Here is a 23,238-nt window from a genome sequence, read left to right as displayed (position 1 = left end):
GCTGCAGCCAAAAAGCTGGGCCACAGTACTACTAAAGTCTAATAAATTCCAACTGGAATACCATTATGCTACTGCCTGACCTATGAGGGAATATATTAGGGAATGCTAACAATGTAAACTTTTAAGGAAAAAAATTTAGATTTTATATATATACTCTAATAATAAAACACAATATATGACTGGATCTCTATATGCCTCAGCATTTACAGGGAAGTCCCTACAATTCTGATTGAAAAGAGATCTACATATTTTTCTGCATGGATGTGGATGTAAGAAATCCCATTGCTTGTATCTGATAAATCAGAAGGATGCAATAGGGGCATTAAGGCATTTGCTACCCTGCAGTTTCAACAATGTGTGTTTAAATCCGGAAGATGCAAAAAATATCTTAAGGGAACAAGGTGTGAAACAGCACCTTTAAGTAACCCACATGCCAAAAATAGTCCTGTACCTGTAGGTTTACGACTGAATGATTAATGACATATGTATGGATTTTGAAAACAAAAATACATGTATCCATGGATGTAGGTATAAATATTGCTGTGCATCTCAAGCAGTCTTGCCTTTATTTCTATTTATAAGTACCTGCACAGAAAAGATGATAACTGGAGAAACACTCACAGCTGTACCTAAAAATTATAACAGATGTTAAGAGAAAATAGAACAAAATCTTAGTCATAGTGTTTTAATTCCTTTCTTTGGTACAACTGAAATGGATGAAAGAATATTCGGAGAACAGTGTTAGCAATGGAAGCTGCAGTGTTTCTGAATGCCAAATTAAGGCATACTGTACCATTTGTAGTCCAACCCATGAGACATATTAAATGACCTTCAGCAGCTCCTCTGTTTCTGATGATTGATGCATACTCATCCAATAACACCCTAACACCTACTTATCAGCCTGACAAACCCTACTGCCATATCCTCATCTAATCAAAACCGCCACCTAATTACTAGCCTCTCAACCTTGTTACCACACAAAACCTCATAAATAAACTCAAAATTACCAGACTACAAATTATGCACAGTATGTCTAACATTTTTACTGATTACAAAATAGTAAAAGTACAAAGAAGACTCCACTCATATTCTTTAAAGTTCTCAAAATACCTGGCAAAAGGAAATCTGTTTTAGAGGAGTACATATGTACCAAATTAACTTCTGTGTTCCAAATGTTTCCTTAAAAGCACAAAGTCAGAAGTGCAACACTTGATGTTTATATTATCTGTATTTCATTCCTAATCATGCAGCGAGCTATAGCTACTTATTCTGGTGTCTTTTGTCATTCTTCATTCTGTGGTACTCCCTAACTTAAAAAAAAACAACTCTTTAACGCTGTTATAAACTGTAGCAAACAGCTTGCAGCTGATTAAGAGCTTAAATCCTTACAGCAAATGCAGTAGTGGCATTCATTTCTGAATGTGGTACTGCACTAATGACTGTGCCCCCAACATGGGGTGGCTGTACCCCTTCACCCTACAGTAGATAATTAAATCCTTCATGTATATTTCATGTGTATGTGTACCAGGAACATGCCTAATACTCTTTTCGACAGAAGTACAGATACAAAGAAAGAACATTCTCACTACCCACAACATCATGACATCAAAATACTGTAATGAAATACATCTACTGGCTCTGGAAAGAGCTTCACTATTACTCCGGGATGAACTCCAAAAAATTAAAAGGATTTTTCCATTTAGCGGTTGCACATTCTTTACTGTCAGATACACAGCATATCTTCTCACTGTACTTCCCAGCACAATTTCTGATCTTTTTCACATTATCTGGCAATGCACCTTGTATTTCATTGTGAATATCAACTGAATTGCTTGTGCTGTGGCTTTTTGACCTTATCACTGATCACATTCATACCACACTTAAGCATTCACAGCCTCAATGTTACCTCTTTACAAATGTGTTTGAAGAATCTTTTACCCCCTTTCAAGACAGAAACACAAACTTAGTGCCAGATAAATTTAGCATGCAAGGCAAATTAAAATATGATATGTTTTCCTTTCCCGATGACCACTACTTAAATTATTAATGAAGCTTGAAATATTATAAAAATTAAAGTACTCTAGCACTGAATCTTAAGATGATGAAAGTGTTAAGATTAGTGTCTCAACATTGCTCCTCAACACTGCGTCATATTGCCCGATCTGATGTCACAAAATGAATAGTAAGTAGTGGTTTGGAAAGAACCAGCTTATAACTTTCTGCATGTATTTCACAATACATTATATTCTTCAGAGGCACTATCACTCTAAAGCTGACTAGTGCATTTATAGGGTCACTTGTCCTTCCCACTCTACCTGCAATCCTGTTTACAAGTGAATGTGCTACTTCAAAATAACCAAGTAGCATATTCTTTCCTGTCCCTCCTCCCAAACTCCTTAAGACTTTACAGTAAAGATTATATAAGCATCTTAAAATACAAAGTTTTGTGGAACTTAATTTATGTTTTTTACTTTAGTTTGTTAACTGGGTAAAACCATGATCCCTTTGGACCATTTATGGAAAGGTTCAGCCTAGGAAGTACAACTAAATAAAGTAAATGAATTAAGATCAAATATGTGAAGGACTTCTAAGATGGCTATGCATTGAGTAACAGCTTAATTATGGCTCTCCCAATCTGAAAACAGAAACTTAGCAGAGAAAGGCAGTGGCCCTAATTTTCTGAATAAATGTCAGTATCTGACTAGTAAGTGGACTGCCTGGATGCCAGGAAAAAAAAATACAGAGGGCCTGAAGGAAAATCAGTTACAAAAGGTGACGAAAAAACACTGACTGGGAAAAGTACTGTAGCTGTTCAGCAAAAAGAAGTGCAAGCTCCAGACGTGACTTTGAGTAACCTAGAGGAAAGTATAAGGCAATTGCACAAAGACCTGACTAAAATAAATAAAACACTGATGCAGTATATCAACTCAAACAATAAAAGGCTGGAAGAAATGGAGGAAGCTTTAAAGAGATAGATGATGTGATAAAATTGCAAAACTCAGAGGATGAACAAAAGGCTGACTGAATATGAGACTGCAAAAGAAGAGATGTTTCAAAAATAAGAGAGAGGACAAAGTATGCAGATAACCTGAGATTCTCTGCTGTACCTGAAAAGCTGGAAGGAACAGACTGTATTAACTTCATGAAAGCACAAATAAGCAACTGGGCTGGTATTCTACAACAGGAATTATTAACTGAAAAGGCACATTGAGTGCAAGCTCCAAACCTGGCTATAGGAAAATAACCTAGACATCTAACAGTAAAAATGCAATATTGCCAGCAGCCATTATATAGGGAATGCTGAGAAGCAGGCATGAGATTCAAACTGCTGTACCTGGCTATCTTTAAAATATTTTTCCCTGGAGGAACAAAACCATTATTGAAGAAGTGCATGCCAAGGAAGAAATACAAAAGTTTGTCCAACAAAAAGTGAGCTGAGAAACTTAAGGAGATGTTGCTTCTTCTTGTTCTGGTAATAAAGACCACAGAAAGACTATGCTTATGAAACCTTTCCCAGTGTTTCAATGGAAAATGCTTCAGAGAGGGGAAAAAAGCACAGGTATATACTAGAAGAATCAATGATTTAGAAGATGGAGATGAACAGGAATAGAACAAGAAAATCTGGAAATACTGGACTTTCTTGGACTTTATTAAACTTGTAGGGGACTCTAAAGCATATGCCCTACTTTGTGTCATTATTGTCTGGAGACTGAAATCAGTAAACTGACAAATGTAGGATAACAAAGCCATAATTATATTTGAGAAACAGGACAGAACAAGAGAATCTGGAAATAGTGGACTTGTATGGACTTTATTAAACTTGTAGGGGACGCTAAAGCATATGCCCTACTCCATGTCATTAATGTTCAGAAACATACTCAGGAGAGGGGAAGAACAGGTAGAGAGCTAAATGTACTTAGTATTATTTAAGTGATGCATGCTTTCCTTCACATTATAAAGTTTGTTTCAGTTAGGTGTCATGGGGATAATAATGTAAATAGGTGTTTCTGATTATTATTTTTGTTTCTTTCCCCCTTCTTTTATTTTTCTCCCTGTTCAGGTTTGAGAAATGTAGGCACTACAATGTGAAAAAGATAGGATCTGGTTAAAAGAACATGTCAAAAAAAAAAAAAAAAAAGAAAATGAGTGTGTTTTTTCTCATTCTTGCATAGGGGAATGACTGGGTTAAGGCCATTATCTGTATATAGTAACAAGTTTTAACAGCAAGCAAATGAAAAAGAATATTGAATATTATAAGGTCTTTTTTCTGATTCTCATGTCAGTAGCAGACAATCTGATAAACAGAAATGACATGGAGAAAATGTTTTCTGAAAGTATTCAAGCATTTTCCGAGCTGGGAGAGCTACAAAGATAAGACAAAACCAGATAGCACTTAATAGAAGCACAGGGTCTACTATGCATCTTAGCATGAATAAACTTTCTTTCTGTTTAACTCGAGTCTGTGTGTGTGTGTGTGTGTGGCTGGGCTGTCAGTCTGGAACTTTTGTTCTTAATGGGAGGATAAAACTTCAGTATTTGAAAGTGTACACAGTTTTTGTGTTAATAATTAAGTTTGTAGGTTTCAGGGGGTATTGGGTATGTGTGTGTATTTTTATTTGAGGGTTTTCAATAAAACAAAAGGTTCTGCAAGATGTGACATAGACTCAAATGGAGATAACGACAAACAACTGCATAAAAGATTAACCTGTCAAAGAGTGCAGGTATGCAACACAAAAGCCGGAACTAGACATTTTATAAAAAAAGCTGTTATACATAAAAGATGGGAATAATAATCCATCAAGAATATGATTCTTTTTTAATGTCTTTTAAATGTTAATGGTGTCACAGATAAATACAAAAAAGAAAGAGTAGTGAACTATATTAAACATGTAGAGTGCAAATAGCTATGCTGCAGGAGACACACTTGGAAAGAAATAAACATGGGAATTTTATCAAGAAAGGTTTTCAGGGTGGTTAATCAGCAGAATACTTGGGGCAAAGGAATAGAGGATTACTTATGTTATTTGCAAAAGCAGCTTCAATAGTAATAGAAGAGGGAAAAAAGACAACAATGGTAGATGTGTAGTACTAAGGGGATATTGGCAAGGGAGGAGGATTACACTGGCATGCATTTATATTCCACCGAAAACTGCTATAATGGAGGTAAAGAAAATTCTGGGACAGATAATCAGTTTTCAGCAAGGAGTATTGCTTACAGGTCAGGACTGAAATTTGATTTGCAACAGTGAAGATGTGTCTGGGTGGTCCAGAAAGGAAAATTTAACAAAGGAGGGTAGATTTTTAAAGAAATGTATGAAAATATTTGGCATGGAAGATGTGAATTTAGTAGAAGGAATTTCCCCAAGATACAAAATCTGAGCTAGGCTAGACAGAATTTACATTTTACAGGAACATTTGCATTTAATTGAAGGTCTTGATACTCAACCAATAAATATTTCAGATAATGCACCAATAATAACCAACAAAAAAACACAGGATAAAGAAATAATAATGAGACATTGGCACATCCCACCTATCTGTTGAAAAGAGGGGAATTTAAGGAAGGGGTAGTGGAAATTATTCAGGACTTATCACAGAAGATAGAACCTTCTTCTGAAAACATAGCTAGGGAGTGGGATAAAACTGATGTGGAATTTATAAATAAGGTAGAAATAAAAGAAAAAGAGATATAGTTAAGAAGTAGCAAGAATTATTTAGAAGGACTGGCATATATTAAAGTATTGCAAAACAGGGTGAATTTTACAGAACAAGAGGAGGAGCAACTACAGAATGCTAAACAGAAAATAAGGGACTACATCGATAATATGTCTGGGTGTAGAAAGATTAAGCTTAGCTTATTAGTTATTATTAGCTTATTAAGATTAGCTGTTAAGCAATTGCATTCTGATAATAACTCTAGAGCACAAAAACGTTTAGCCCATTGACTCAGGCAATAGAAGTAGAAAGGGCTGTCACCAAGCTTAGTGAGCCTATAACAAGGAAAATAACAATTAATCCTTTAGAATTATTAGAAATATTTTGGGCGTTCTATGACAGTCTGTATAAAGCAAAGAAATATGGAAATCAAGAAAAGGTACAAATGGACATGTTTATGGTGGAATTAAATATGCCAAGGCTAGAGGGAGAAGAAGCTCAATTACTAACAGTTAGAATAGGAGTAGATGAGATAAAAAATGGTGATGTATGATCAATCTACAGGAAAGTCTACAAGAATAGATAGCATTCCTGTGGAACTTTGGAAACTAGGAGGAGAAAAACTGATAAAAGATGTGGAAAGTTTTGTTTAACAGTATTTTAAGAGGAGGAGATACCAATATCCTAGAAGAAAGTGGTAGTAACTGTAATACCTAAAGAGGGTAAAGATCCATCAAATCCAGCTTCATACAGACCTATTTCCATACTAAACCATGATTATAGTGTTTGTGTATATAATGGCTAAAAGAATGACCAAAGTGATGCCAAAATTGACAGCTATGGATCAATGTGGTTTCTTAGAGGGGAAGCAAACATTTGACAACATAAACAGAACAGTGATGATCCAGAGGGAAGTATAATGTAAGAAAATACAACTATTGTTGTTGGGTCTTGATGCAGAGAAACCATCTGACAAGAGTAAGCTTCAATTTTATGACCAGAGCAATGGAAGCATTTTCATTCCCTGATAAAATTATAAGGTTTATTAGGAAGGATGATATATGGAGGATCAGGGGCAAAAATTAATGTGGGTGGGGTCTACTCTGATAATCATAATGGAACTCATAAATAAAGACATAGGGAACTTGCAGACTTTGGATCCAACTCAGTTTGGCTTTGTCAAGCCTGTCACAAGTGGTGTCCCACAGGGCTCAGTCCTGGTCCACTTTGTTTGGCATCTACTTTCTACTGTACAAGCAAAACACAGGAGGGTTATGAAGTTATGTTTGCAGATGACTGCAAAAACTACAAACTGTAGAAAACACACAACTGACACAGATATAACTAAAGGGGTGTGAAAAAGCCATAATACTATGCTATAGGCTTATAAATGCCCTTGGGCAGATAGCCTAGATCTCTGCTTGAGCAGAGGAAGCAGGCAGGGGTGTTCTCTCTTCCCTTTACAAATTTGCACTATATTTAGAACCACTGGCAAAGAAAATATGGGACTCAGAAATTCAAGAATATAATTGGTATGGTAGTCAAGAAAAGCTGGTTCTATTTGCAGATGTCATTATTTTACACCTGATAAAACCAGAAAGGGACATTGTAGTGCTACGCATATGTGGATGTGGGAAGTGACTAAACAAAAGATAAAACAAAAACTGAGAAAATGCAAGCTCTGTTACATGGATATCGACAGTAAGATATAAGTAGTTGAAATGTTTTTAGTCCCTTTAGTTTTATATACGGGTCAGGCATATTTTTATCAACCAGAGGAAAGGTTGTGGATAGCAATTAATAAAGGGCTGAAGGATTTTATCTAGAAGGGGAAGAAGGCAACACAGTTAAGGGTGCTATACATAGCACAAGCAAAAAAAAAAAACTATAATTTAAAGTGGAAAGAGATGATGCATGCAACTGCTACACCAAAACAAAACACGTGAAACACATATCTCACAAAGCCAGTGTGCCGAACAGTCACAGCCCTTAAGACTAAACAACACACCTGATACACTTGTAATAGGTGACTCTATCGTCAGGCACACTGACGTCCCGCTCACGAGGCTGAACAAGGAGAGGGTCATGATGAGCAGCCTGTCGGGCGCTAGGATCCGCCACATAACACAAGCACTCAGGTCACTCCAAGGCAAGTACAAATATGACTCAGTCATTGTCCATGCTGGTGTGAATGACCTGAGACGTACCTCCCTGGACTACATGAAAAGAGACATAGAGGAGCTCTCTGAGCATGTAGCCCAGGCCGGTATGACCCTGACCTTGAGTAGCATCATACCCTCACCAAGAATGATGCCACAATATGAAGACAAGATGATCAATTTCAACAACTGGCTTAAGTACTGGTGTCATTCAAAGGGGATCCAATGCCTGTCAGCTTGGGATGATATGCTCGACAAGCCATGATGCTTCGCTAGGGACACTTGCACCTGTCACCCCTGGGCTTTCAGATATTGGCAAAGGCTCTTGCTACCCCCATAGTGCCTTTTTTAGGCAAGGCTCAAAAGACAAACCCACCTCCATAGGTATCACAAGGGATAAGAAACTAAGAGTAATGCTACTCAACGCCAGAAGTCTAAACCTCAAGATGCATGCACTCGAAACTCTCCTTAGCATGGAGAACATCGATATCTGAGCAGTAACAGAAACCTGGTTCAGGGCTCCTGGGAGCACCCCAGCACTACCAGGTTATACCTCATACCATGCTTTTCGGCCCCAAAACTTGGACCGAACCACAAAAGGAGGGGGAGTATCGATATTCATCAAAGACATCCATACCTCCAGGTTGGTGGCAAAGCACGAAGCATCAGAGACTATCCATGTGCAACTAACAGTGGGTAAAACTGCCTTCCAGTTTATAGCCTGCTACAGACCACCCTCCCAAACCCAGGAACCCCACTCGACTTTCCTGAGAACACAGGAAAATATGAAGGTCTCTCCAAACACCATTATATTGGGCGACTTCAACTACCCAAACATAGACTGGGAGCATTACTCAAACTTCAACACCCTATCCCAAAGGTTCCTAGAATTATAAACTCAAATGCTATGGAACAACTTGTTACCACTCCCACAAGAGGGGAAAACATACTGGACCTGATCATCACCAACATGGGGACTCTATGCTCCAGACCAGAAATGTATCCCTCACTGGTAAGATCAGACCATAAACTAATCTCACTGGATATTCACATCCTGACCCCACCCCCTGCCCAAAAAACCACAGTGAAAAACTTCTCTAAAGCAAATTTCACACTCCTCAAAACTGAGGTGGAATCCTTCAAAGCCCCCGGGCCTGTGGAAAATACGGCCCAGACCGCAGAATCCTTTATAAACGCATTCTATGAACACCTTCAGGAATGCATGGATCATGCGATCCCAAATAAAACCAAGACCCAATCCTCCAAAGGCAGACGTCCTGTCTGGAGGACCCCAACCATAAACAAACTATACAATAGAAGGAGGAAACTACTAAATGATAGAGCAAAATCCCAAAAAGGGAAGGCATCACTGATCAGTCTTATCAAAAAACTACGGGCACTCATAAAATTGTCTAAGGCCAGCTTCGAGAGAAAAATTGCACAGGACACTAAGGATAATCACAAGGCTTTCTTTAGTTATGTTAGGAACCTGGGTTTTAATTCCCAGATATGCTCAGAATTAGTCCAAAATGACAAAAAATACATCAAACCCACAGACATTGCCAACATCCTAGCTGACAGGTTCAGCGCAAACTTCTCCCCCTCCCCACCAAAAGGGCAAATATCTATCCCAGCAGAGTGCTGCCCCCCTGACATCTCAGATGCTCAGGTAAGAGCCGCCCTCTCCAAAGCAAAAAAACACAGCATCAATGGGACCAGACAGTGTCCCGGGCTGCGTCCTACATGAACTCCAAGAGGAGCTAAACCCAAACATAAAACTACTGTTCAATCTCAGCCTTACTACAGGATATGTACCCAAAGAGTGGCGTACAGCAACAGTGGTCCCTCTCCATAAAGGTGGTGCCTCAACGGATCCTGGAAACTATCACCCCATAAGCCTGACTAGCTTGGTCTGCAAAGCTATGGAAAGGATCATCATGGACCTCATAAATAAAGATATTGGGGACCTACAGACACTGGATCCTACCCAGTTCGGCTTTGTTAAGGGCAGATCCTGCATCTTAAACCTGGTTGATTTCTTTGAAACAGTCACCAAGGCCATTGACAAGGGAAAGGTGGTCCACACAGCCTACCTGGACCTCGCAAAAGCCTTCGATACAATACCCCACTCGAGCATTATAGATAAGCTCACCAGCTTAAATATAAACCCCTATGTCACTAGATGGATTGCAAACTAGCTCAAGGACAGAACCCACATGGTTAGAATTGCTGGAGCCATGTCAGACTCCAAACCAGTTACAAGTGGTGTCCCACAAGGCTCAGTCCTGGGACCTCTCTTGTTCGGTATATATTTCTCGGAGGTACAGGCCAACACGGAAGGACTGTGGCTGACCAAGTTCGCAGATGACTGCAAACTGGGCGCCATAATCGACTCTCCAGTTGACACAAGCATCCTCCAAAAGGGCCTCATAGAAACAGACAACTGGTGCCAGAGTCATGGCCTCAAGCTAAATGCCAAAAGTGTATAGTCATCCCTTTGGCAAAACAAAGTGCCCACAAATTACCACATAGGTGGTAATCCATTAAGTACAGAAGAAGTAATTAGGGACCTGGGGACCCAAGTTGATAGCAATCTCTCATTTGACAACCACGTGGCCAAAGTGGTTAGAAAAATATTTTATATAGCCCACCTAATCATGAAGGGATTCACATCTAGATCAGGGGAGGTCATCGTGCCTCTTTACTCATCCCTCATCAGGCCCATAATTGAGTACAATGCCCCTTTTGGGATGTACCTTACCAGACACCTGCAGCAACTGGAAAGACCCCAAAAGTGCCTCACCAAGAGGATCAAAGGGCTCAAACAGATGCCATATGCTGCCCGGTTAAAGAACCTCCAACTCTACTCAGTGGCATACCGCCTGTTCAGAGGCGATCTGTGCCTGACGTATAAAGCCATGCCCAACCCGGAATTAATGGACATGCTGCACCTCAGAAAATCCAAATTCCATCGAGCTACGCGCTCGAGAGACTTGAACCTCAGCACTGAAATAAATAGGACATGCTGGAGGGACAGATTCATAACCCAGAGGCTCCCTTCACTCTGGAATAAAATCCCAGTCCAGGTTAGGCAGAGTCCCTCATTGATTCTCTTCAACAGGAATTTTGATGAGTGGATGGGAGATCATAGGTTTACCCCGGGTATCACTTCTGTGTCACTGTTAGACAGAGGCACAGTATACTAACCTCGAAAAAGGGCATAGCAAAATAAATTTAAAATGGGTGGCGAAAGCCAAACACATTCTGGCTAGGCTTATAAATGCCCTAGGGCAGTAGCCTAGTATGAACCTATGAACCTATGACGAAACGGGGAAAGCTCAAGTAGCAGGGAGAGACTGGAATTTTGGATGCAGACTTTAAGGAAAACAACAATAATCGTACAGAATATTATATTCATAAAGTAGCAGAAGGTCTTCTAAAAACTAAGCCAACACAGGAATGGAGAAAGGAGATTCTGCCAATAGGGATGACTGCAATTAGGGATGCAGACAATAAGCAGGGGGTATATTGGAGAAAACTGGCAAATGAACCAAGGTATTGGGAGCAAATAACTAGAGAGGGAAAAGTAACAAAATGGGAAGATGCCAAGAACTTATTTGGACTGCAGGCTAGAAATTGCCTTCCATATCATGGATTGATATCAGAGTAAAGGCAGAGAGAAAGAAATAGGTGAGTCCTAAATGAAAGACCATCACTGATATAGTTTTTTTTATAGAATCTTGAACAGAAGTTGCTGTTAAGAAAGGAATAATTAGTACAGCTATAAAATACTGCATGATAACTATAAAAATCAATCAGCGCATGTTAGGAAGGATTGGGAAGACGTACTGGATAAGCAATTCACAAAGAAACAATGGGGGATATATGTATTTCTCCCAAATATTCAACAAAATCTAGAAGACTTAGGATCTTTACCTGAAAGTGTTTACATAGGTATTTTTTATACCCCAAGCAGACTCCAAATATTTCTTTCTTAGGTACACAGTAAATGCTGGAGGTGTGATGGGGAAAAAAGAGGTAACTGGGAGCAAATTTTCTGGAAGTATAATGAGTTGGCAGACTTTAGAGATTCCCTGTAGGCTGCTCTGTTGGAGATGCTGGGTGAGCATATTAAAGTAACTAGGGAAATGATTATTTTGAGCTATGATACAGAATTGGCATTGCCTAGACATAGTAAGACCTTGCTGAGTCTAATTATGATGGCTGCCAAAAAAGCAATTACTAGAAAATGGAAATCAAAGTCTAAACCAACTTTACTAGAAGTAGCAAAGATAGTAAAAGAGATAAAACAACTGGAACTGAGACTTCAGAAAAGGGTAGGAGCAAATTACATAGGAAGGGATGGGAGGGTGGCCTAATGGTTAAGGTGTTTGCCTTACAAACACAAGATGCAGGGTTTGAGTCTCACAAGAGATAATTGGCTAGGCTGAAAATGGCTTGCATGGGCAGTTAGCTTAGTACTAATCTATGAACCTATGAAAAAAATGGGAAATGTGGGATCGATACATGCAGAGCAGGAACAAGATTTAAAAAAGGGCAGGAGTTGAATGAGCTATGTAATGTTTGACTAACAATGACTGGATATATTAAAAGTGATGTATAATGTTTGCAGCTACACTTGTATAAACACAATTTGGAATACACAATGTTTGCAACTGAGATTGTGTCATTATGGTTTATTTTCATTTATACAAATGTAACATTGCCTATGTCATACATGATAATTTAATAAAGATGTTTCTTGTTTAAAAAAATACAGCTGTTCAGGATGTGGAAAAAAGATCAAACATATCAAAGAAATATAAACATATACAGGAAATATTTGGCACCAATAATCTGATTAGTTGTCACATAAATGACTACACAACATCAATTAAGTATTAGGAGATGAACAACACCAATCCTACATATATATTATATACAGTCTTGAGAGACGGTAAGTAGTCCTGCATGGCTTAAGAATAGTGGTACAAACTCAAATGCACATGAGAGGGGGTGGATGAGCTTTCAAATTACACTGTAAGTTCTGCATCTTTTCTTATTAAAGGCTTTTCACAGATAAGTACTAGGCTAGCTACCATTTTAAGCATAGCTAATTTTCTTTTTAAAGGTCAAAATTAAACCCTATACCTTGCATATGTGAGATTAACACCTTAACTGTAATACCATCCCCAACCCAACCTAATAAGGTGTATGCCTGAATTAGAATTAAGTTTGACACTATATGAGTTACAAGAAATGGGTTATTTTGAGAGTTTGGAAGGAAATCTCAGATGTGTGGACCTAAGAATAAAAATCTGTGTTCAGTGCAGTGCAGTCTGGTTCTGGGTGTATATACAGATGTGAAGTTAGAATGGAGGGGTCTGAGCTGATAACTAAAGGTACACAACAAAAGAAAGCTGACAAAGAATGGGAAGAATTCAGGACCGAATAACTTGACAATCATGGAGCCTAATTCAAAGATTATAACTAAGTCACCAATCATAATCAAGACATTATGTGTTCTAGACACAGATGTCAAGAAATTCACCTCAGGAGCAAAGTTTGGGAGGACAAGCTTAACATACTTGCAATCATACACACACATATATATATATATATATATATATATATATATATATATATATATACATGTGTGTGTGTGTGTGCGCAGGGGGCAAGGGAGGAGCAACTCCACCACCAGACTTATATATACTTAGAGATTGCACAACTGTGGAGAAAAGAGAAAACTCATTACCAAAAGTTGTTTTGGTACTTTTACAGCAGTCTACTGGTATTTGTAAAAAATAAAGGTTTGGTACTTTCATTATCATTTTAATTTTTATTTTACCTCTAAGTTTTATCTTCTTGGAGTTTAAAAAGTACTTGACTAGAGACAGAAAACAATTTGTTTTCCATTCACTGATTGAAAAGGAATCCAATTTAGCTAATTAGTAGGAGGAGCTCAGAAACAGGATTTCTTATTTAGCTACAAGGATTTACCTGAAGTGTTGTGCGACTGTCACTGCTGTCTGACTACATTTGATTTCCCCCTGACCTGTCCAATCCCTATTGTGCTTTTAAACTTGGTGCCTTTTGAGCTGCCCACTCTTATTGTAAGTTTGGCTTGGATGCTCCTTCCTGTCTCATCTCATTTGTACATGTTACTGGACACTATGAGAAAAGTGGGAAGGCCCTCCCCTAGAGTTATCTTCTGTTTCAGATGGCCTTAGGCATAGGCCAACTAGGCAGCTGCCTAGGGCACCATTCTAGTAGGGGCGGTTCTCCAGTAATCTGGATGGTGTAGGTAGACCAGGATGGGAGCAAAGGGTGGTGTTGGGGGGGCACACTGTGGAGACCTTTTGCCTAGGGCACCAGCTGATCAAAGAACAGTCCTGATTACCATTCCTCTCATTTAGTATACACTGCACATTTCAGGCTATTCATTCTTTTTTTCCACGTTACTTTTAAAATCTGTAACATCTCGGACTAGGCTACCAATGGCTGGTGAGATGGAAAAATGCTTCTCTGGAATCAGCTTGGAATTACTGCCTTGGTTTGCTCCTGATGAGAGAAGCAGCAGAGGGCCATCATTTCCCAGCCTTCCTAGAGATTACCAATCACTGGAAAGCATGAAAAATGTTTCTTAGCAGCCAAATTGAGATTAATGCTACTGCTTTGCACCTGGTGAGGGAAGGAGCAGAAGACCATTATTTCCCAGCCATGCTAGAGATGAACAATCATTGGAAAGCAAGAAAAATGCTGCTTAGGAGCCAGATTGGGATTAATGCTACCGGTTTGCTCCTGGTGAAGGAAGAAGCAGAGGGCCATTATTTCCTAGCCTTCCTAGAGATAACCAATCATTGGAAAGCATGAAAAATGCTTCTTAGGAGCCAGATTGGTATTAACTCTACTGCGTTGCCCCCGGTGAATGAAGAAGCAGAGGGCCAGTATTTCCCAGCCATCCTAGAGATTACCAATCACTGGAAAGCATGAAAAATGCTTCTTAGGAGCCAGATTGGTATTAACTCTACTGCTTTGCCCCTGGTGAAGGAAGGAGCAGAGGGCCATTATTTCCCAGCCTTCCTAGAGATTACTAATCATTTGGAAAGCATGAAAAACACTTCTTAGGAGACAGATTGGGAATAACACTACTGCTTTACCCCTGTTGAAGGATGGAGCAGAGGGATGTTGGTTATTGCAGGTCTCCGATGTGGCAGTGTGTAATGGACTTCAGTGAGAGGTCTGGTGGAAGTTTTGTTAAGAACCTCTTCAGGGCCTTTGTGCTTCTTATCTTTCTGTTGCATCCAACTGCTGTAGTCTCTATCCAGGGTATCTACTAAGAAAAGACAATAGTAGGCAAATTTAACTGATAAACATCTAGGTTAATACTGTGTGTCAGGAAGCAGCTTGGGATTTGCACTGTTCTTTTGTTTCTGGTGACAGAAGAAAAGGAGCTTTGATTCCTAGCTGTGTGCAGCTGTACTCAGACCAGCACTATCACCACTGCCAGACAGGTAGGATTTCCAACAGTCAACTTCAAACCTTAAAACACTACTCCTCCCTTCAGCTCACATTAGTTAACAGCTGGAACCATGAATTTGCTCTTTCCAAACATCTCTGTAGCCAGCTTGGTTGAAATGGGCATCATGAGACAATGTAGCAATTGTCTCATCTTTATTGATAGCCATGTAGTACTTAAACAAAATAACACAGTGTGAGAGATGTAATTATATAATGTTATTAGAGGCAAAGCTGTCACACAAAGCCACAACAAAACATGCATGCTGTCAGTACATTGCACCACCACACTAAACCAATCACACACAGCTTAGACCAAGCACATAGACCTACATGTGCTAAAGCTCTTAAAAGTAACTTACATGAACACAAAGGTCCCTTAAATGCAACCTAAGAAATAAGTACCCACAGCAACCTCACAAACACACAATACAGGTAGAACCAAGCATGAACCAAATATCTAAGACTCATGCCATTAGGCAAACCTCCACATGTTCTAATATCACAGTCATAGGTGACTCTGTAGTGAAATACACTGATGCACCACTCACCAGGTTGTGCAAGGAGAGAGTCATGGTCACTTGCCCATCAGCAGCCAGAATTCACTACATTACACATGCATGGAATGCTTTGTACCACAAGTACACATATGACACAATCATAGTGCATGTGTGTTTAAAAGACTTGAGGCACATCTCCCTGGACTATATGAAGACACACATGATGGAATTCTCAGAATGTGTGTCTGAGGCAGGTATGAAACTAGCCTTGGGCAGCATTCTACCATCACCAAGAATGATGCCACAATATGAACAAAAGTTTATGGGCTTCAACAACTGGCTTAGGTATGGTATCATTGTAAGGGAGTACAATTTATGTCAGCATGGAAGGAGAAGGTAAACTGTCCAAACTGCTTTTCTAAGAAGTTACCAACATCTAACCCCCCCCCAAGTCACTCATATGTTGGCTAAATTCTTGCTCTCCCCATAGTGCCTTTTTTAGGCAATGTCAGTTTTCTAAAGCTTTCAGTGTAATAAAACTGTATCTAGATAACATAAAGGTATTATGCTACACTAAGAACCAAAATAAAAAGTTGCACTCCCTACAAGCATGTGTTATCCTGGAAAACATCAATATATGCAGTGAGACCTTGTTCAAAATCAAACCCATTAGCACAGGGTTTCAATGCCTAACACCCATTCAGTCCCACCCCATTAGATGAAGACACCAAAGATGGCAGTGCGTCCATATTATTAAAAAATCATTTCACTTCCAGACTCATTAGACAAGATAACAACATGGAACTCCTCCATGTACAACGTACTATTAACAAAACCCCTCATCATATCATAACTTACTACAGGACTCACTTCATGTCTTCCTCAGCCTATACCTCTTACCTAATCAGTTTAGAGTCACAATATATGAAGCCTAACACCATTCTCCTAGGGGATTTCTACTATACCTCCATAAACTGACAGACATCCTCAAACATGTATGCTCAGAAATTTCTGGACTTCATCATTTACAAACCTTCTGGACTCATTCATCAGTACACAAACTTTCTGGACTCATTCATCAGTACACAATCAGGGATTATAAAATCCTGGTGTTGGTCCTTACTAGTATGGGACAGCTTTGCTCTTCACCAATTACAACTTCCTCAGTGGTCAAAACAGACCACAGATCAGACAGTTTCACTTTAAGCTTGAAGCCAGAAACATCTTCCAATACCGCATTCAGAGGTTATGCTAAAATTAATCCACTAAAACTAGTGATGACCTGGGTAAATTCAAAACCTCTTCCATCTTGATGATAACACTGCATATGAAATTCATCACGGGTTTGGCACCTATGTCTCTGATGCAAACAGGTAACCTGTAAATGTTTCATCTCCCAGGCCCATGCTTACATTTATCAAGGGTATCAGAATCCATCAGAGAGTTAGGATGCATGGCTAGGCTTAAAAAGGCCCTTGTGGTCGTTAGCCTAGTAAACATCTATGAACCTATGAGAGAAAATTAGCAGAGGCACCAAGGTACTGAGAGCAAATAACTAGGGAGGAGAAAGGTAAAAGAATGAGATGAGACCAAGCAAAAGTTTAGAATGCAAGTTAAAGACTGCCTTTCTTACCAGGGATTGATAACAGAGTATAAGCAAAGTTATATGGGAGTGCTACATGAAAGAACATCTGTGCTTAAGTTTTCAGTTGAGTCTAAAACAAAATTTGCTGTTAAAAAATGGATAATTAGTAGGGTATAAAAATACTGTATGATAACTCTAAGAATCAATTAGAAATGGTTAGAAAGATTGGGAGGAGAGACTTGAAAGGTAAATTTCAAAAGAACAATAGTAGAACATCTGTATGGCTCCCAATTATGCAAAAAAAGCCCAGAAGATTTAGGATTCATGCATGGAAGTGTTTACACAGGCATTTTTATACACCAATCAAATTTCAGAGATTTTATTTTCCTCAGGTAGACAGCAAATGCCAGATGTGTGATGGGAAGAACAGAAGTAATTCAGAACATGATTTTTGGGATTGTAGTGAGTCAGCAGATTTTGAAAATTCCCTACAGAGTACTACAATTGATTTAAGTTAAGGTAAAAATGTTGGAGTAGCAAATGATTCTATTCTTTTTAAGCTGGGAAAGAGGATCTGAATTGTCTAGACATAGTAAGGCTTTACTATTCTCACTACTTTTGGTTGCCAAAAAAACAATTACTAGAAAATGGAAACCAAATTCTAACCCAACCTTAAGTATTATTGTAAAGGAGACAAACAAATGGAGGTGGGATCTTTAGAAAAGTAAGAGTAAACTGCTTATAAGCAAATGGACTTTGTGGGGTCAATACATGTAGAATAATGTTCAAGAGGAAGAGTGAAATGTAAGGGAAGTCAATAATTTAGCAATTTATGTAATAATGGAATGAATGAAAATTGTTAAAAAGATATAATTTATGTACACTGCATCAAAATAGTAATGAGAATGTGGTTATCTCTTGCTTTCTTTTCTGTTAATGCATGTGCAGCTATGCCACTTTTTTAAAAAAAATGTTGTGTTTACTAAACAAAGGGTGTAAAGCTAACTTTATTACAGGACACCTGTACAAGTCGCTTACACTGCTGCAGTAAGCGCATGGTAATAGAGAAGAGTAACATAAGCATTATTTTTCTTTTGGTGCATGGAACTGATAGCAAGATGATACAGAACTGCATAATGGAACAATGTGTATTATGTTTAACAATATGAAACTGGGAGTACAAATCCATTCTTTACCATTAATAAAACCTGCATTTGAAGGAATGCTGGAAAACTTGCATGACCACCTGTGTAAAACAATACATATAAAGAATACATTTTAGACAAGCATGTTTTTTCTGCATCCATTAAGTGATAAAACTATATATGCAAGAATTATGCAAATACAACACATATGTTAGAACATAACTGAAATAAAATTTAAAGCTGCATTTTGTAGTATAATTCGCCAACAGGTGATATTTATAAACTTTCTATGCATACAAAGGGACTTCACCTTTTTTCTCGAGATTCTTCACCATTTCTTCAGATTCAGTTTGTTTGCCTCTATATAATATTTTCAGGTCCTCAATTTCATTATTTTTTCGGTCCAGAATCTGCCAAAAGATTACCATAAATTTCATCCACAAAGGAAGTATATTGAAAACATGGTTGCTAACATGCACAGCAAAGTACTTTTTGTTAACACTGTACTTCTTAGAAACATACAAATATGCTTCACTTCTTACAAAGAGTTTTGTGTTTTGTAATAAAAAATATGTACTGCTGTTGTATAAGACCACCTAAGGCCTTCTAGTTCTATGTGAAGGAAAGATATCTAAATGTCATTCTTGGCATCATTATTGATGAAGAACTAAAATTTGGCACCCACATCCACTCCACAATCAAGAAAATCCGCCAAAGGTTAGGTCTCCTCTACAGGCGCAACTGCTTTCTAAGCCCCTCTACCCATCAAACTCTTGCATCCACCTTCCTGCTCCTCTCCCTTATGTATGGTGCCCCTCTTTTCACCAATCTCCATCTTGGCCTTTGGTCCAAACTTAAATCCTGCCACCACAAGATCTCCAAATTTGCAACCAATTCAAAAAACTCATCCCACCACTGCCACTCCCTCTTCACCCTCAACTGGCTTGAACTACCCAACTTACTCAGTTACCTACCATTGCCCACAAGCTCATCTTTAAACCTGACAACTGCCCAGCTCTCGCTACTTCCTTAAAACCTTACATTCCCAACCACTCACTCAGATCCAGAAATCAAAATCTCCTTCAGGTCCACAAACCTGCACAACCTCCTGGCCATCTACTGCTGTCCCACTCCTTAGCTAAACAGTGGAAGTCTCTCCCCGCACACCTACGCAACCCACCTAACCATACAAATTTCAAATCTCAGCTACTCTCTCATCTTTCTTCCAAATGGGAATGCCCTTGCCACGCTCCAACATAAACCCCTCCCCCCTCATTCCGCCTTGCACTGACTCATCCAACTACCTCTGCTATTACTTCATCCCACCCAAAACAATCCCTCCACTACTAAAAACTAATTTTCTCTTTAATATCTATTGTACTATTTTCTCCAGTCTCAAATATACTATTACCGTCTCCATGCATAATACTTTCCTAACCTACTAATGGCTAGTAGCTATATATTTTGAAATGTTAAACCTACAATCAAGTTTATAACAAAAATATTCACTTTATGTAAATGTTGACATTTCTGTTTGAATTATGTCTTTTCATTTTTGTAACATTGTGACAAGCCAATTGCAAATATCATGGAGCCTGTCTGTAAATGTTTAAATAGCTGTATGAACTATGTCCTTTTGTAACATGTGAAATGCAACTTGCAATTATTGTGGAGCCTTTCTCCTCAGGCCTCCACTGAAAACAGGCTCTTCTTGGCCCAGTGGACTTCCTAGTCATCAAACTTAAATAAATAAATGTCATGACACAGAGTAAAACCAACAAACCTTTGACAAAACCATGCACTGTGGTATAACCTGGACAAGATTTCACTCTGCACTCAATAAAAAAATGTAACCATATGAAGGCCACATTCCTGTAATCTTCAAAAGAACAGTAATCAACAACCCTGTAGTCATGTAATCCATATATTATTGAACTATTCGTAATCTTCTAGAAAAATAGTGACCAAAAAGCCAGTGTAGCCTATTGAATCTCAACCTTCTGTGGTCAAAGAAGACAATCCCTGACCTCCAGAAACAAGAGACACAAACAACACTAACCTCCTCCAATAAAGTGTCTCCAGAAACAGGCTGATAAGTAGTACTATACACCACTCACAGAGTTTAATAAACTTGATGACACATAACTGACAATAAAAATCATAAAATAACAGACGGTGACAGCTCACTATATGCACTAGTGGAAAGATTAGCAAAGGTCTTCTAAAAGCTAAAAAAGCGCAAACAAAATACCTGGCATATGGCAAATAGGTTCTTTTAGAATATCTCGTAAGAGGTCATTAAAAAGTAAACAAGTTTCTCCATATACCCCTATTCCTCCAACAACCATTTCAATGAACTAATGTATTCTCAAGTCAAGTATGAAACTCCTATATGATACATGTAGCAACATCTTAGGAAAGTTCAACATCCACCATTGTTCTGAATTTTAAGCAACCTTCAACATACTAACAAAACTCTAAAAGAGAAAACAGGGAGTTCCCCAAATGCACCAAACCAACTAGCTGTAAAAAAAATAAATAAATAAAAATGGTACTGAGGAACAGACCCGTCAGTACATTTAAAGGCCAGATACATCACTCTTATATCACTTGTTACAATCCTCCCTAGTAATTATGCAGACATGGTATAATGCTAGCTACATGACTGTGGTGATATCACATGCTCACTTTGCTTCACTGGAGTACAAGCACTTAAGGGCTCCAACTTCTACTCCTTCTGCATATGGAGTGTAGTGACAGAAGAAAAGGCCTCTTGCCTACCATGTCATATTATTAGACTCTCTCTGTTCAAAAAGGAAGTACACTGGCAGATTAATTTATTGACCTATAATAGAAACTGCAGACTACATAATGTGTTTAACTTCAAAACAGTCAGTTAACCTAATTATGACTACATATGGCAGTAACCATATACATGTGTAGCCAATTAGTGATGTAAGAAATATATGAAAAAAATCATTACATTCTGAGATCAGTTTCTAGGATGCAGCACAACCTTTTGTAGGAATAACATCTGAAAACACTGTTGGTTTTACAATAAACAACTTTCATTCCAGATATTGAGGGAATCTGGTGCATTTTATAGAATGAAAGTTGTTCAGTTCATAAGGTATTTTAGTATGCTAATAAATCAAGTCTTAAAATTTAATGACATCATCCATAACTCCATAACAAATGCTAATAGCATAGATGGACTCTGCTAGCATTGAAGAATAAACCACTGACTATGACCCAGGTGACTATAGCTCGATTAGCAGTTTGGGCAGCTTGCTTGAGGAGGGAAAGGACTAAACATTCTTTGCCCATTCAACGCTCTCAGGGAGGACGGGCACTGTGCAGGTACAGAGGTACATACATTGCAAGCTTTCTCCAGCTGAGACGTATGGATGAATGCCTGTTCTGTGGAAGCAAGGGTATGTGCGAGACTTGTGAGTGTCACTCCAGCACTAAGCCTCACTACATGTCCGTCACATGAATACCTACTGGGCATCTGCAGAAATAGGATTTAAGCAAAAATACTAATGGGGGTGGGGGAGGAATGATGCAGTCTTACCCCCTCCCTTTACTTGGGAAGGCATGGTTGATGTAGTACTTGTGGCAGACATTTTTCTGCAGCCCCAGTCGTAACCAGGGCTCAGAAATCTTGCAAGGTTAGGTGGATGAGCAAAACAGAGAGTGCCCTGCCAATAGAAGCTTGAGGTGAAAGCATTCCCTAAACCGCACCCGCAAGGTGCTGGCACACAGTGAGTGAGGAGGGCTATAACTGACAGGCTGCAGTGGTAGTCTCCATGCTTATTCTCCTCTCGTGTTAGATCCATCACCAATGGGGTGAGAGCCAGCAACTTCAGCCAAGAGGCTTACAGTATATTTCTGCATTATGCTGAAATGTTGTTAGGGATAGCGCTATAATCAATAAACAGTCACATTATGAACAGTATGACTACTTGGTAAAAAGGTGGATCTAAAATGGGATAGGATTTTCCACTCTCGAAATTTGCCTGGAACTGAAATGATCACAGGCAGTATCAATATGGATACCAATCAAATTGCTAACATGTTAACTGGCACAACACCTGTTAGGAGAATTTTGATACTTTAGATGACAACTTCACATTTCTTGTTTTGGAAAGGCATCTGAAAGGAAGTACCTTACTCTGTTAACAGCACTGGAACTGGATGATGTAAACTTTTTAAGCTGTTCTTGGTTGCCCCCAAGAAGATTTTCCATCCTCTTGGTAAACTGAACTTTCTGGAATAATATGGGTGCATAGGAGTATACTTGGCTAACAACTACTAGGCCCTCATAAGCCTAGCTGTAAAATCCAAATGTGAGCCACAATTTTAGTTTATGTAGGGAGTGATGCTTCTGTTCATCAGAAACATAGGTGCCAGAGCAGGGGTGAATTTCTGATTACTCATCCATTGGTCCAAGTTGTGCTTAAACAGGGTTAGGGAGGAACTCTGCTTCACATGGATAGGGAGCCTGTTCCAGAGAATAGGAATTATGTGAGAAACATCAAACTCTCCAATGTCCTACTTATATTATAAGCAAACTTTAGGTATTTTGATCTAGTAGTTCTGATGCTGTTTGTTTTCTGAATGTGCAAAAGGTTAATCAAAACAGGGTCAAGGAATGCTTTGTTTGCCAGGCA

The 23,238-nt window shown here is 38.8% G+C and overlaps 1 protein-coding gene across 2 annotated transcripts in view; it reads right to left on the bottom strand.

Moving 5' to 3' along the window:
• Window positions 1–23,238, bottom strand: part of CEP112 (centrosomal protein 112) — a 3,283,222-nt gene that overhangs the window by 2,405,957 nt on the left and 854,027 nt on the right. For both annotated transcript variants that reach the window (XM_044085107.1, XM_044085108.1), the window contains exon 10: window positions 18,876–18,975. In XM_044085107.1, the coding sequence (XP_043941042.1) occupies window positions 18,876–18,975 (100 nt within the window). The remainder of the gene's footprint in view (window positions 1–18,875; window positions 18,976–23,238) is intronic.

This window comes from Protopterus annectens, chromosome 10.part0 (genome assembly GCF_019279795.1).
Source record: "Protopterus annectens isolate FY-2018-M chromosome 10.part0, PAN1.0, whole genome shotgun sequence".
Lineage (NCBI taxonomy): Eukaryota > Metazoa > Chordata > Ceratodontiformes > Protopteridae > Protopterus > Protopterus annectens.
Note: the sequence above shows the minus strand (reverse complement) of the source record. Positions and strands in the feature narration are given on the sequence as shown.